A 12,668-nucleotide genomic window follows, 5' to 3' on the forward strand; every position below is an offset into this window, starting at 1 on the left:
GAGAGACGGGGTCGATCGAGGCCGTCGCCCTGCATCGCATCTGCATATGCATCGTAGCGCAGACCGCCGTCCCGACTTGGCATACGTCCGCCCGTCCCGCCTCCCGAAGATGTCCCGGACCAATACCACTCACAGAACATGACGAATCCGGGAGGTTGTTCAGGCTGGGGGGAGGGAGGAGGAGGTGGGTTTCCCCAGAGTTTAGCCAGGGTATTCCCTGAGTATTGCCAAAGTATGCCCCAGCTCGTGGCGACATCGGTAGAGGCTGAGACGGCGAGGTTGTGCTGGGGGTGAGTCGCCAGGATATGTTGGCCTAGGTCTGGGGTGGACGTCGTCGTTACGGAGGGGGGGGATGATGGCATGGAGCTTAACAGTGAATATTGTGGTCGACATGCCTGTTAGGCAGGTACTTCTGGTCCTAAGTGAGGTACATCCTCTCATACACTCGTAGATAGGTAGGTACCTAGGTACCTCCTAATTCAGTGTCTTGGGTACCTGAGGTATCTAATCATGCCACCAGTTGGCTGGTAGAGAAGTTGGCTGCGGAACTGCCTGTTGGAAGTAAGTGAGTCCATAGCGCTGCTAATAATACCCCTATATACCTAGGTAGGTATACTTACCAAGGTACCACCTCCATGCTGCTGAAGTAAGCAAGACCCCTTGCCCCTGGCCATTTTGCAGACCCACCGTGCGAGGAGCCGCCTTGAGACGTGACACCTGCGTTAAACGTCATCGTTTACAGGCACGGCCTTTCTGAATGGATATATATTCTCCCTGAGATCTCTTTGTAGATGGTCCTATACTCCTTCAACGCCATACTTATCGCCCTGCCAGAAGTGGAATGGAGAGTGGGGCGTTGATTAAACGACCTCGCGATCGATACCCGCCTGCTTCGACTAGGTATTAGGTAACCAGACGCACCAAACCCCAGAAAACGAGGACACGAGGGACAGCCAGGTTCTAAATATATTGTCCGAAGACCACTTTGATATCACACCGATGCTGAGGTCGTAGGCCCAAGGACCATTGTGTTTCGGAATCCATTCCATAATCTTACCTACCTATGATTACCTACTAGGTATAACTAGGTACATGGCCTATACAACTACCTACACCTCCGGTAACGGGCTCGAGCCGCCAGAAGGCTCTCTTTTTATCTGCAGAACTCTCCGGGAAGCGAGTTCGTTCCGTTCGGTGCGAAGATATGAAAACGACAGACACCCACCAACAACTCAAGACCACACAGAATCCAGCCAAGCCCGCCGTCTCGTCACAGCTACCTAGGTATTTCGCGCCCAATTCAAGCTCAGACGACGCGGTCGGGGGAATGTTAGTTTCCCACCATTACTGCTCGGCATCTCGCAAATCCTGGGGGACCTCCCACCCGTGTAGTCTGGCGGCGCGGGTGTAGGCACTAATCGCCTCCGCGATGGAGTAATCGCCCGGGTTGGGTCTGCTCACGCGTTGGAGGCGCGCCGGCTGAGGGACCGTGTTGCAGATCGCCATGCGCACCTGCAGGAGCACAGCCTCGAGACTGTTGGCCGGGGACCAGCCCGAGTTGGTGAGGAGCTCCATGCACATGGCCCCTCCGCTCGTGACGTGGCCGCCCCCGCCGTTCATGAAAGAGAGGAATCGAGGACGGATCACGCGCACGAACGGAGGCGACATGGGGTAGCTGCGCAGGAAGCGGAACTCCAGGACGATGCTGGTAAGGCCGGCGCTCTTCATGTCCTGGGCGAGCGGGAGGCCCGGGTCGAAGGAGTGCAGCTCGACAATCCACTGGAACATGTTGTTCATGTTCCCAAAGTCGATGTACCAGCCGAGCTCGTGGAGCGGCGTCGTAGATTGGATCTTCTCCAGTCGCTTGATCTCCGGTCCGAGGGCCCTTTGAGCAAGCTCGGTCGCGTAGGATGGGAGGGGCAACTGCGGGAGGCTAGACAAGTCCAAGGTACCTGGGCGGAAGTCGGTTTTATCTGTCGACACATCCTGGCAGTCTGTGTCTTCGGCGAGGAAGAACTTTCTATCCTCCTCGTCTTCGTCACTGCTCTCCATCTCTGGCTCCTTTCCCGACAACCTCTTCGACTTCTCGCGTTTGCTTTGCGCCCAAGAGATCGCAACCAGGGGAATAGACAGTGTTGTTCCACTTTTGGCCGGCCCGCTCGCGTTGCACGACGGATCTTGGATGAAGGATTCGTAATCGCGCGCCGGTCGCGTCTTACTAAGGAGTTGGGTTCGGGGCCTCCCGCCGTCTTCTTCTACAAGTGGTGCGGGCCTAACGAAGAGATACCTACATTGAGTCCAATGGCAACACTGCACCACATAACATGGTGTCCTGGCGGTGAATCGTTCGGGCAAGTTCACGAGCTCGTTCAAGCTTATCGCACTGCAGACCTTTAACTCGGACCCAGGCCACATCATTTCCTGGGGCGCCGATTGGTTCGCTTCCGGATTTTTACTGTAATAGAGACTGTAATCGAACGACCTGCTGAAGTAGATTCCGTCACCAAAGGCGCGGCCGTGCAATGAGACATCGTAATTCAAGCCCTGGCGTATGATGCTGTGCCAATTCTCTAGCGGACTCCCATGCCACGCAACGATAGATTTGTGTGGCTTATCGACCGTGCTTAGGACATCGTTGAAGAGGCTTTCCTTCTCTGGAGATCCCTGAGCGAATCGAAATTGGATCCAGCCCTCCACGCCGAAAATCCTCTCGTGCCGCCGTGACGGTTTTCCGCCTGCAGGGCCATCGGCGCCGGAAAGTTCGTCTACCTGCACGATATACGACCTATTCGACGCTACGATCCACCTTAGGAGGTCGACGGCGCTAGGTGGGATTTGATCCGACGCAGCCAGCGAATTTAATGTCTTGTGCATGAGCAAGCCTCTCATCTGGGAAATCGGTGGCAGAGCCGTGAGCAAGAGCAGCATCGAGAAGGCCTGATCTCGTTCCCTGCCCAAACTTCCCATGTCGTCGTAGAGCACCAGCTGAGCCGATATCTGGCCCTCTTTGGGTATATCGTTCAGCATCTTATGGTCAGATACTGAGTAATGAGAAACGAGGTGAAGCCAGAGCGTTGTACCATCCCTTGAATTGATGCGGGCATGGTGAAGCACAACCCGCTTCTCGGACTCGGCCTGCTTGGAATCCGGCGCAGATTGTTCCGTTGCTATAACAACCCATTGGCCGGTTTGTAGATCAACATCCCGCGGTCCGATGTTGGCGGTGGAGGTGCCCCAATTGAAAAGTATGTCCACGGGGTCAATAAGGGTACAATCATTGGAGGTGATCTTATTACGACCGGAACGGAGCCACGAACTCGCAGCCAGGGCAATCTTGGGCACTTGAAGGCTCAACCCCTGGGGAAATTCTCGCATGCATTTCTTGTCGGCTAGGGAGTGGCAATACAGGCTGGCGTAGCAGAAGCTAACCAACAGGTCGACGACGTAAGGTTGGTTAACGATTTCGTACTCTATGCTTGGACCAAAGCCGAGATTCAAATATTGGTGCAGGCAAAGCAGTCCACCGCAGACGTACGGCCTCAAAGCCTCGAAGTTGCCCTCGACCTTCCGATGGCACACTGTGCAGTAATCGGTACACCGGACGAGGTAGTGTAGGGCAAATTGGGCGGCAACCAGGGGTAAGGAGATCTCTCCGTTGCTCAGCAGATGATCCTCGGCGAGAAAAGAAGGCACCTTAGCCTTCTTCCCATTCGCTCGTCGGGTGTCTTTCGGCTGGGGGCTTCCGCCAGGCGGAAGCGTGTTCGATTCCGGGACGGCCCCTAATCGGAGGTGCATCATCTCCTTTGCCGAGTCCCAAGAAACACGGTGTCTGTGCCTGAGTTTCAACAGCGATGCGAACTCGTTGTTCATGAACCCTTCGATAGACTTGCTAATCCAAAGTGGCGACAATCCTAGACTGCTGCCTACGACCGCGGAAGTGTCCCCGAAGGCTGCAGTAGCTTGTTCCTGCGAGGGCTTCTTGTTGGGACATTTTCGGACGCAGAAGTCGATGTAGAGAAGTCCGACCGGCTGTTGTAGAACTACCTCGAAAGGGGCATACTGTAGTTTATAGCGAATAAGCAGAACGATGTAATCCGATGCGGCCAGGTCCCACGCCTCCAGGGTCTCCTTGGAAAGGGATAACTTTTTTACCCGCATCGAGATGGAGATGGTTTCGCCTCCTTGGGAATCGTGGTATACCCTTCCCGGATGAAATCCGGCCCGGTACACCGCAAGCAGATCACGACGCATTCGCTCGTTAAGCTCACTTTTTTGGCCAGCGGATTGCGGTGCAGACCACTCGTCCCAGTCTCCGCCCTCGTCATCACCGCTTGTGGGAAATAAATCGTCGTCCTCGTCCTCGCCCTCGTCGTCGCCAGGGTTTTGTGTATCAAGGTCGACGATGTTAGTCTCACCGACGGGCGTAGACGTGGCATTTTCCAAGCCGGCTCGCAGCGTCTGAGAGAGGTGGGTGAGCATGTGCTCGACATCCATACCTTGGGTCTCAAACATGGATTCCGATAGGATTTTCCCGAATGCCGGTGGGACATCGCTGCTGGTATAGGGGAGGAAGATATGTTTGTGCGGATAGCCTCCTACTTCTGTAAAAAGTCGACAGTTAACATACCTGACCAAAACACGCGTAAGAGGGACAACTAAAAAGAAGGAAAAACACATACCTTGTGCTTGGACGCTTATCTCGATGGGGGAGCCAGCGAGATGCGGGTGAGAAAATTTGAAGGTGATCTCGTCATCGACGTCGCCCTTCTTGATATCGACTACGTTTTCGATGTGCTTCTCCGTTGCCGAGTTCAGGTCGGCTCGGAATCGTGATCGTGCCGTGGAAGGTGGCATGGCAATTTCCCGAAAGATCGGGCTGTCCGACGGTGGTATGGCGCTCTGGCAGGTTGATGATTGTCTGCCGCGAATGGCCTGGAGGAATGGAGACTCACTTAAATGCGTGATGAGAACGGGTGGAATATTGTGTGCCCACTACATCTACGTGTGCTGGGCTTGTCGACACCGCGGGCCGTACAGGACTTGAGGGATGCTAGGGGCGGCAGAGAGGGAATAAGTAGCGGGTTAAGTTTTATGGTTTCGTATATGATAGCTGGTCTGGGTGTATTGTAGTTGGTTGGAGCCGGAGGAAGATGCGGGATGAAACTTTGGGAGGGGGGGAGACGAGCTACTGGCGAGGTTCTATATCTAGAGCTTATCATAGGCAGATGGCATTTACACAATAAAGATAAGGCTTAAACTAAAACAGGCAGAGAAGACAAACGCGTAAGACCGAGAAAGAGCTCGAGCACTTCGTTCCTGATGTATACCTACCTCTACCGATGCTGTCGCTACGGAGATAGATACATAAGGAAGAGAACAGCCTTTCAAGGCTACAGAGAATTACGACTCTTGGCTACCTATATTTACCTGTAAAAGGTATAGACAGGTACTTAACCTGTCCCGGGTACGTATACGCCCGTAGGTACCGAGGAGCCTGGATACCTCTTTAACAGGAGTAGACCGACATGACGAGACCTAAAGGTTAATGGGCTAGGTGCCTCACTAGGGCAACCTGGACGGGCGCCTGCTTGCGCAGACACCTACGTGTTTGTTTCATTACTAGAAGTGGCTCGATGTCGATGCTCATCGGTCTTATAGCTTGCTTGCAGTATTGACCACAGACCCAACTTAACCTAGAGTAGCTAACCTCCCACCTAAGTACGTGTAGCTAACCAAGGTAGGGGGGTTGGCTGGGCCTGGTAAGTGCCCATCCTCTACCTATAGGCAGGGTTGAGAATGCTCAAGTTAAGTTCGACCTGAACTTAACATAAACCTTTTTTTTTTGCAACCCTGCCTATAGGTAGCGGCCTGTGTCGACGGGGCACCGGCCTAAGGCGCTTAGCTGTGCAACTACATCTTATACCGTTGTCGTAGGCAGAGCCGCAATTTACTAGAGGTAGGTATGTACCTAGGTAGGTAGGTACCTAGTCCTCTTATTACGGAGCCAGCTAACGCAGGCGCAGTAGACTAGGCGTCATTTTGCATCTTAATCGATACTTACTTAGGCACCTCAGTAGGCGCACGGGGGCTAATACTGTGAGTATACCTACGTAAACTCTGGGGGGGGCCAGCATCGAAGTGGTATGAGGCGGAGGTAGTAAGAAGTAGGGTAGGTTAAAGGGGTGTCATCTGTCGCAACACGATCTAGGGTCGTCTCCACTAGGTTTAGGTACCTTGCGAAACTGCTGAGATGGGGTTTCTATATCTCATGTGGGTACCTAGAAGTATTGTGAAGGTATCTAAATTCTTCGGCATTCCGATAGCACCCGCCTAATTGATCGAACAAAGGTACGCAGGCTAGGTACCTACCTAACCTGTGTAACCTCACAAGTACCTGAGGTACCTATGTACATACATACTTTGAGGAGCATCATCGGACCCACTAAAATCCAGTGATCTTACCCGTCAGGAACAGCAACAATGGACAGCCCAGCATCCCTCTACTTCTACTCTGAACTTGCCGCCCCTCACGAGCCCGCTCGCCTCCCCCCTCTTGAAATATGTCCTGGGACTCCAAGTCTGTCTCCAGGCGGCGCCATAACAGCTCCGTGAGCTCAACCCGGCCGCTACCCGCCCACTCCAGACAACTATCGAAGCTCCCTCCGCGCCCGCCGAGGTCCTCCCACGTCACCGATCCGTTCCTCCAGAGCTTCCTCGCCCCGTCTTTCGACCCCGCCGAATACCTCAATGCCTCCCTGCCGTCGCTCCAGACCTCGACGCCGGCCTCCTCGATAGCCAGGGAGCGCGACGGCGCGTCTCCCCTGGCGGACCTGTCGGTCCAGGCCCAGACCCAGCTCTCCCAGCTGAACGCCCACGCCGTGCGACTGACCAGCACCCTCACCCAGCTGACCGACGACATACTGCGGAGCGGGAGCCGGCTCGCGTACGAGGTCGAACTCCTCCGCGGCGAGACGCTAAGTCTCTCGGAGGCCCTGTCGGACGGCCTGCACAAGGAAATCGCACTGTTCGTCCCGGGCGGCGTGCCGGAGCCGATGGAGGGCAAGGCGAGCGGGGGGGTCCCGCCGACCCCGCGGCTTGCACCCGCGGACCCGACCACTCCAGGCTTGGAACCGGCGCCGCGAGACGGTGACAGCCAAGACCCGCCTTATATCGGGCAGCTGCAGACGCTGACGCTGGTGCGGGCGCGGCTGGACTCGGTCGTCAAGACATTCGGCGACGCGATGGAGTTCGTGTTCCCGCCCTCGGAGCTCTCAGTCAGCTCGTCGTTCCTGTCGGTCTCGGCGCCGGAGCCCGGGGCGCACGCGCACAGCACGGAGGAGAAGGGCCAGCAGGTGCTGCGGCAGCTGCGGGAGGAGATCGCCGGCCTGCTCGCCAAGGGCGCCGACCCGGTCGCGGGCATCGAGAAGGCGGCGCACCGCATCGAGGAGCTTAAAGAGCTGTCCAAGGTGTGGAAGGGCACGGCGGAGGAGAAGGGGAGGACCAAGTTCATCGACAGCTTGGCCAAGATGGTCGAAGACAGGCACAAGGAGCTGTTGCGCGAGGTGGAGCAGGCTAGTCGCCGCGACGGCAAGGCAGATTCGGAGAGCAGTGCTCGGAAGCCCGCCGCCAGCTCTGATGGGGGAGGAGGTGCGGAGAACAAGCCGCTCTATGGCATAATGAGCCAGTTGCAGAGACTCCGGGCAGGCCTCCAATAATTTGGAAATGACTCCGGCCTTTCTGCCTGGACGCTGTCGACGAATGATTTGTCACCCTAGCCAGGTGCGTCTATAGAGTTGTCGGAATTTGTGTCGGCTGGAACCCCTAGTGACTCGTATACGACCAGAACATGCAGCCGGGGTAGTAGCCTCTTAGCGAGGCTTGCTCGTGACTTTCTACCCGGGCACCCGGGAGGCCTCTTCGTTCTGATATTGTAGGTAGGTAATGCGCCCGCGTCGCACCGATCGCAGAGGCGAAGGATATATGAGTAGACAACCCGCTGACTCCTCGCGCGCTCCCTATACGTACTTCTCTTATCCTGGACCGCAACTTGTGCTTCCTGATTGGAAAGCGAGCTGCCGCTAGGCACCAATGTGCTTTGGCCGAGTCCCGGAACCCCTACGTATACCTGCGCTGCGGCGTACCGCGGCCAATCGCATCCCCTGGCGGCGCCACATTAGCTAGAGAGCGCTTTTGCGACCGGAGAACATGTCTCAAGTGCGGTGCTGTCAATTTGGCTTTTCCATCTTAGGCTATTGTCCTGATTGCAATACATCGAGGCACGATTTGACTCACGTTGAAATGGTCATTGACTGCCTAAGGTGCGTTGGCTGGCGAGGTAAACGAGGTAAATCCCGAGACCCCCCTGCTATCGCTATATGTATACATGTATCTTTGTCTGGAGCTAGGGGAGTTGTATATAGATAAGGGTAGATAGACATAGACTGTCACTTCTCACTTCTCGAGAGAGAGGAAAAGCTAGAAGATGCTCGATTTCCCATACGAAGCAAAAAACGATATCTGAACGAATGCTCTCTCGGCCGGGGCCCCATTCAACCCGTAAGCCCACCTAATGTCGTCGAGACCACCCTTTTCAGCCGCGGTGTCCAGCGATGGCAGGTAAGTTGGTTTACATCTCGCCCGTCGAGGAGACGGAGACCTTGGTAGTTATGTGCTAACAGCTCGCGCGGAAGCCGACAGCAGAAACCGGCAGCATCCTACAACTTGGACGCCTATCTACGAAGCCCGCCGGCATCCCTAACCGAGCGGCTGGTTGCCGGCCGGACACCGGCAACCTGGGAGAACTATCCGGATAGCAAACGGGCGGAGCTGAAATCTTGGGAGGATATATTCAGCGGGGCACGGAAATAATAAGGTGACGCCCACGGCACATATCGGTGTCCTAGCGGTGGGGGAGTTGCGGGATTGGAGGTACCTAGGTATATAGGTATACCTAGGTACATATATCGGAAGGATGTACCGAATTGAACCTACAGGTGTGGGGCAGGATGTGTTTGGCAGGCAGGTACCATGCAAATACGTCATATATGCTTACCTAAGGCTATCCACCCTCGGAGGTTAGTTTACGTCAGCAGAAATTTAATCCCCAAATTCCTTCTCATTCTGTCCATACCTACTACCTTTGGGAAATGCTTCCTCACAACCACACAGGCACTGTAGTGCCCTTCGTAGACAGCTCGGGACCAGGAAAGCAGAACAAAACGCATATGCACGCATACAGATGACAGTAACATATCTGGCAATCGAGACCTATCTGAGCAAGCTTCGACCTCTCAACCCGCCCCTCGACCGTAAATTCCGTCGTCCTGGCCCTCTGCGACGAGTAAGTCTGATCGCACTCGCCTGCCTACGCCTTCGCGCATCGAGGAATCCCGGGCTCGAGGCCTGCAGCAGCAAGGATGAAGGTCTTGGAGGCGCAGTCGGCAGTCTTGACCAATGTCGAAGTCTACGAATTTCTGTCCAACCAAGCGAAGCAGTACCAGGAACAGAAGCGTCGAGGTCCGGGGAACCTCGAGACGCTCCGCAGAGAGGTAAAACGATGCAGCCATACGACATGTAGCGCCCGCGGGCGACGGAACCCGTCAGTTGACAACCCTCCGCACAGGTTCTGCAATACTTTGAGACGCCCCCGGGCCCGTTGAGCCAGAAGCCCTTGCCCTACGATTCCAAAGCCATCGCCGTTCTGGTCAAGCGGCTGGTCCCGTACGAGATCACCAAGGGCGAGTGCATCATGGTCCTCAACATCCGCCCCACCAGCATCCCGGTCCTTAACACCGTCGTCGAGGATATGGAGGACCGTTTCAACGCCGACCAACAGCAGGAGATCCTCGATATCGTCGTCGAAATACTCGGCCAATTCCCCGTCGAAGGGGGGGAGGACGGTCAAGGCGGCGGCGTCCTGCAAACCACGGAAAATGGCCAATGACGATGAAGACTCCTTTACGAAGCAAAGAATGGAAGAAAGGAGAGGGAGAAGGACCCCCCCCTCTCAGTGCTCCATGTCTGCGGGTCCTCACCCCCGGCCGGATAAAGGCCACGCCCCCCAGGCTTATCTTGAGGCTTTACGATGCAATGCATCCACCGTCGCTCTGCCCGCCGTTGGCCGTCGCTGTCTTCGCCGCCGTGTTGCAGATTTCCTCGAAGGCGAGCTTCAGAAGCTCGCCGGTGACGGCCGAACACTCGACGTATTTATCGGCCCTCATCTCCTGCGCCACCATATGCCCCTCGGCGGGGTATATGGTGCCGGTGGGATCGGATTCGGGCCGTAGGTCCCTCTTGAACCCGACCACGATGACCGGGAGGTCATCGCTCGTTTGGAATGTGGCATGGACCTGCTTGATCCACTGGAGAAGCAGAGGAAGCAGACAGCGTTATTAGAGACATGAGAAGGCAGGCAACGTCGGTATGGGTAGGACGGGGATTCTGGAAACTCACGGTTCTAGTCATGTTGATGAGGCTTAGCCGCTGGCTGATGTCGTAGCATATCAAGACGAGATCCGGCTGCAGCAGCCGCCAATCTCCCGGATAGGACGTGTCGTAGAACTCGAGACGATAGGTGCGCCTCCGATTCCGTAGCTCGAAAATAAAGGGCTGGTCTTCATCGCGCAACAGGGTGACGGAAGCGTGGCCTTCGAGCGCGCTACTGCCCCCGCTGATTCGTCTACGAGGCATATTAGCACTGATGGTTGAGGGTACTCGAGCGCTACGAACGAGAGGAAGGTCGTTTTCCCTACTTGCTCGTCCCCGAGCAGCAGGATTTTGCTAGTCACTTCATCCATTGGCGAAGAACCAATTAATTAATTCTGGGTGTAAAGAGGTGTATTTCGCTGCCCGTCAAAGATTGAAGACAGCTGCAAGAAAGTCTTAGCATTCTAGGGGCTTAAGATGAATCTTGTAGAGGCCGTTGAGAGGGAGCGCAGTACGCGAACTAATTTATACCTAGGTGCGTACCTGCAAGCTGGGAACTTAGCTTTGCTGGCCTAGCCGGCTGTCCTCGGATGCCCCGAGGTGTCGTGGGTTATCGATAAGTACGGAGTCGCATAGCTACAACTGGGAAAAAACTCCACTTTTCGGTCGAACGCCCTAGTTTTATCGTCTATACATACGCCCCTAATAGGAGGAGGTATGTATGTTTGATGCAAGTCCCCGATAGCTTTATATTATATTCGTAGTAGCTTATATATATACGAATAAAGTTATAGGCTACCGAGCTACCCCTTCGCGAGCCGGGTATTTTATATAAGTTTATATATAAACGATTTATTACTATAAAAAACTAGAAAAAAATCGGAAAAATCGGAAATTTACTTACGTAATTAATTAGCTTAATTAAATTAATATATAAACTTTTCAGATTTTTTACTTAGTAATATAAGAAATTATTTACGATTTAAAGGGTTTTAAAACTATATTAATAATTTACTATATAATTTATTAATAAATCTATTAATTATATTTTATATCGGCCTCTTAACTTATTTCTTTTACGGTAATAAAGTAGGTCTATTACCTAATCCTTTATAATATAAATAAAATAATAATTAAGATTACGTAACTTTTTTTTTAAATTAATTAAGTCTTAAAAACGTTAATTTTTAGTATTCTTTTTTAGAACCTCTTTATATAAAAAAAGAAGATAGTTAGAAAGGTAGAATTCTTACTATAAAAATAGGTACGATTTTAAAAAGTTTTAACCTATTTAAAAACGTAGTTTTCTTAAAATAATAAATTAAATAAAAACGAAAATAAAGAATAAAAATAAGATTACTTAATATTAGCAATTTTTTTCTTTATAAAATAAAGTATTAGGTAATAGACCTACTTCATTACCGTAAAAAAATTAGATAAATATATCGATATAAGTATAGTTAATAAGGTTATTAATAAATTATATAATAAATTATTAATATAGTTTTAAAACCCTTTAAATCGTAAATAATTTCTTATATTACTAAGTAAAAAATCTGAAAAGTTTATATATTAATTTAATTAAGCTAATTAATTACGTAAGTAAATTTCCGATTTTTCCGATTTTTTTCTGGTTTTTTACGGTAATAAATCGTTTATCCTATCCGGAGGATAGTTATAATACGCATAACCCCTTATCATATTAATTAATTACGGGATTAAATACCCTTATAAATACCCTTATAAATACCCCTATAAAGGGGTGTCTTTTAGGGGAAACTTTATTTTTACTAGCTAAAAAACGCGCTATAGGTCTTTAAAAATATATATACCTAATAAAAACGGCGGAATAAATGGAGTTTTTCTTATTTAGCATATCCCTATTATCCCTTAAAATCCCTACGTATATTTACTAACGCGTTTATTTATACGTTTCTACTTTTATTTATATAATTCCTACTCTTTTCCGTATCTTATAATTTATTCTTATAATTTATCCTTAGTTTAATTAAAATAAAGTCGCTTTAAGTTAAAGAATGTCGTATATACGGAAGAATTTAAGCTATCGAGTAATTTATTAATCTACGAAATTACGCTATATCTATAAAAAATTATCTCTCTTACCGCGAAAACATACGCCGTCTTACTTAGGTTAATATTTTCTATTAATAGTTTATACTTTACCGCTAATTCTATATAGGATTCCCGATCTTATCCTACGTTTAAGACGCTTTAACCGGCTC

The 12,668-nt window shown here is 51.6% G+C and overlaps 5 protein-coding genes across 5 annotated transcripts; 3 read left to right on the top strand and 2 right to left on the bottom strand.

Annotated features, from left to right (window-relative positions):
- Positions 1–1,344: 1,344 nt before the first annotated feature.
- GGS23DRAFT_596687 (uncharacterized protein) lies at positions 1,345–4,854 on the bottom strand (the record flags this gene model as incomplete). Its single annotated transcript, XM_051518510.1, has 2 exons — positions 1,345–4,601; positions 4,680–4,854. The coding sequence occupies 2 exons, from the start codon at positions 4,852–4,854 to the stop codon at positions 1,345–1,347; spliced, it is 3,432 nt and encodes a 1,143-aa protein (XP_051372223.1).
- A 1,593-nt stretch (positions 4,855–6,447) lies between these two features.
- GGS23DRAFT_537672 (uncharacterized protein) lies at positions 6,448–7,960 on the top strand. Its single transcript, XM_051514785.1, has one exon. The coding sequence runs from the start codon at positions 6,561–6,563 to the stop codon at positions 7,713–7,715; it is 1,155 nt and encodes a 384-aa protein (XP_051372224.1). The 5' UTR covers positions 6,448–6,560; the 3' UTR covers positions 7,716–7,960.
- A 214-nt stretch (positions 7,961–8,174) lies between these two features.
- GGS23DRAFT_537655 (uncharacterized protein) lies at positions 8,175–8,948 on the top strand. Its single transcript, XM_051514784.1, has 2 exons — positions 8,175–8,616; positions 8,691–8,948. The coding sequence occupies exons 1-2, from the start codon at positions 8,570–8,572 to the stop codon at positions 8,866–8,868; spliced, it is 225 nt and encodes a 74-aa protein (XP_051372225.1). The 5' UTR covers positions 8,175–8,569; the 3' UTR covers positions 8,869–8,948.
- Positions 8,949–9,140: 192 nt separating this feature from the next.
- On the top strand, positions 9,141–9,943 carry GGS23DRAFT_621178 (HRDC-like protein; the record flags this gene model as incomplete). The annotated part of the gene is made up of 2 exons (XM_051521153.1): positions 9,141–9,548; positions 9,623–9,943. The coding sequence occupies exons 1-2, from the start codon at positions 9,417–9,419 to the stop codon at positions 9,941–9,943; spliced, it is 453 nt and encodes a 150-aa protein (XP_051372226.1). The 5' UTR covers positions 9,141–9,416.
- Positions 9,944–10,079: 136 nt separating this feature from the next.
- On the bottom strand, positions 10,080–10,796 carry GGS23DRAFT_596691 (P-loop containing nucleoside triphosphate hydrolase protein; the record flags this gene model as incomplete). The annotated part of the gene is made up of 3 exons (XM_051518511.1): positions 10,080–10,361; positions 10,453–10,678; positions 10,729–10,796. The coding sequence occupies 3 exons, from the start codon at positions 10,794–10,796 to the stop codon at positions 10,080–10,082; spliced, it is 576 nt and encodes a 191-aa protein (XP_051372227.1).
- Between the last annotated feature and the right edge of the window lie 1,872 nt (positions 10,797–12,668).

Source organism: Durotheca rogersii, assembly GCF_024521655.1.
Source record: "Durotheca rogersii strain YMJ 92031201 chromosome Unknown GGS23scaffold_9, whole genome shotgun sequence".
In the NCBI taxonomy this organism is placed as follows: Eukaryota; Fungi; Ascomycota; class Sordariomycetes; order Xylariales; family Xylariaceae; genus Durotheca; species Durotheca rogersii.

Excerpts from the sequence above, each read along its gene's own strand:
- GGS23DRAFT_537672 (XM_051514785.1), top strand. The coding sequence starts at position 6,561 with ATGTCCTGGGACTCCAAGTCTGTCTCCAGGCGGCGCCATAACAGCTCC.
- GGS23DRAFT_537655 (XM_051514784.1), top strand. The coding sequence starts at position 8,570 with ATGTCGTCGAGACCACCCTTTTCAGCCGCGGTGTCCAGCGATGGCAG. Across the intron at positions 8,617-8,690 it reads GCGGTGTCCAGCGATGGCAG|CCGACAGCAGAAACCGGCAG; the intron begins GTAAGTTGGTTT and ends CTCGCGCGGAAG.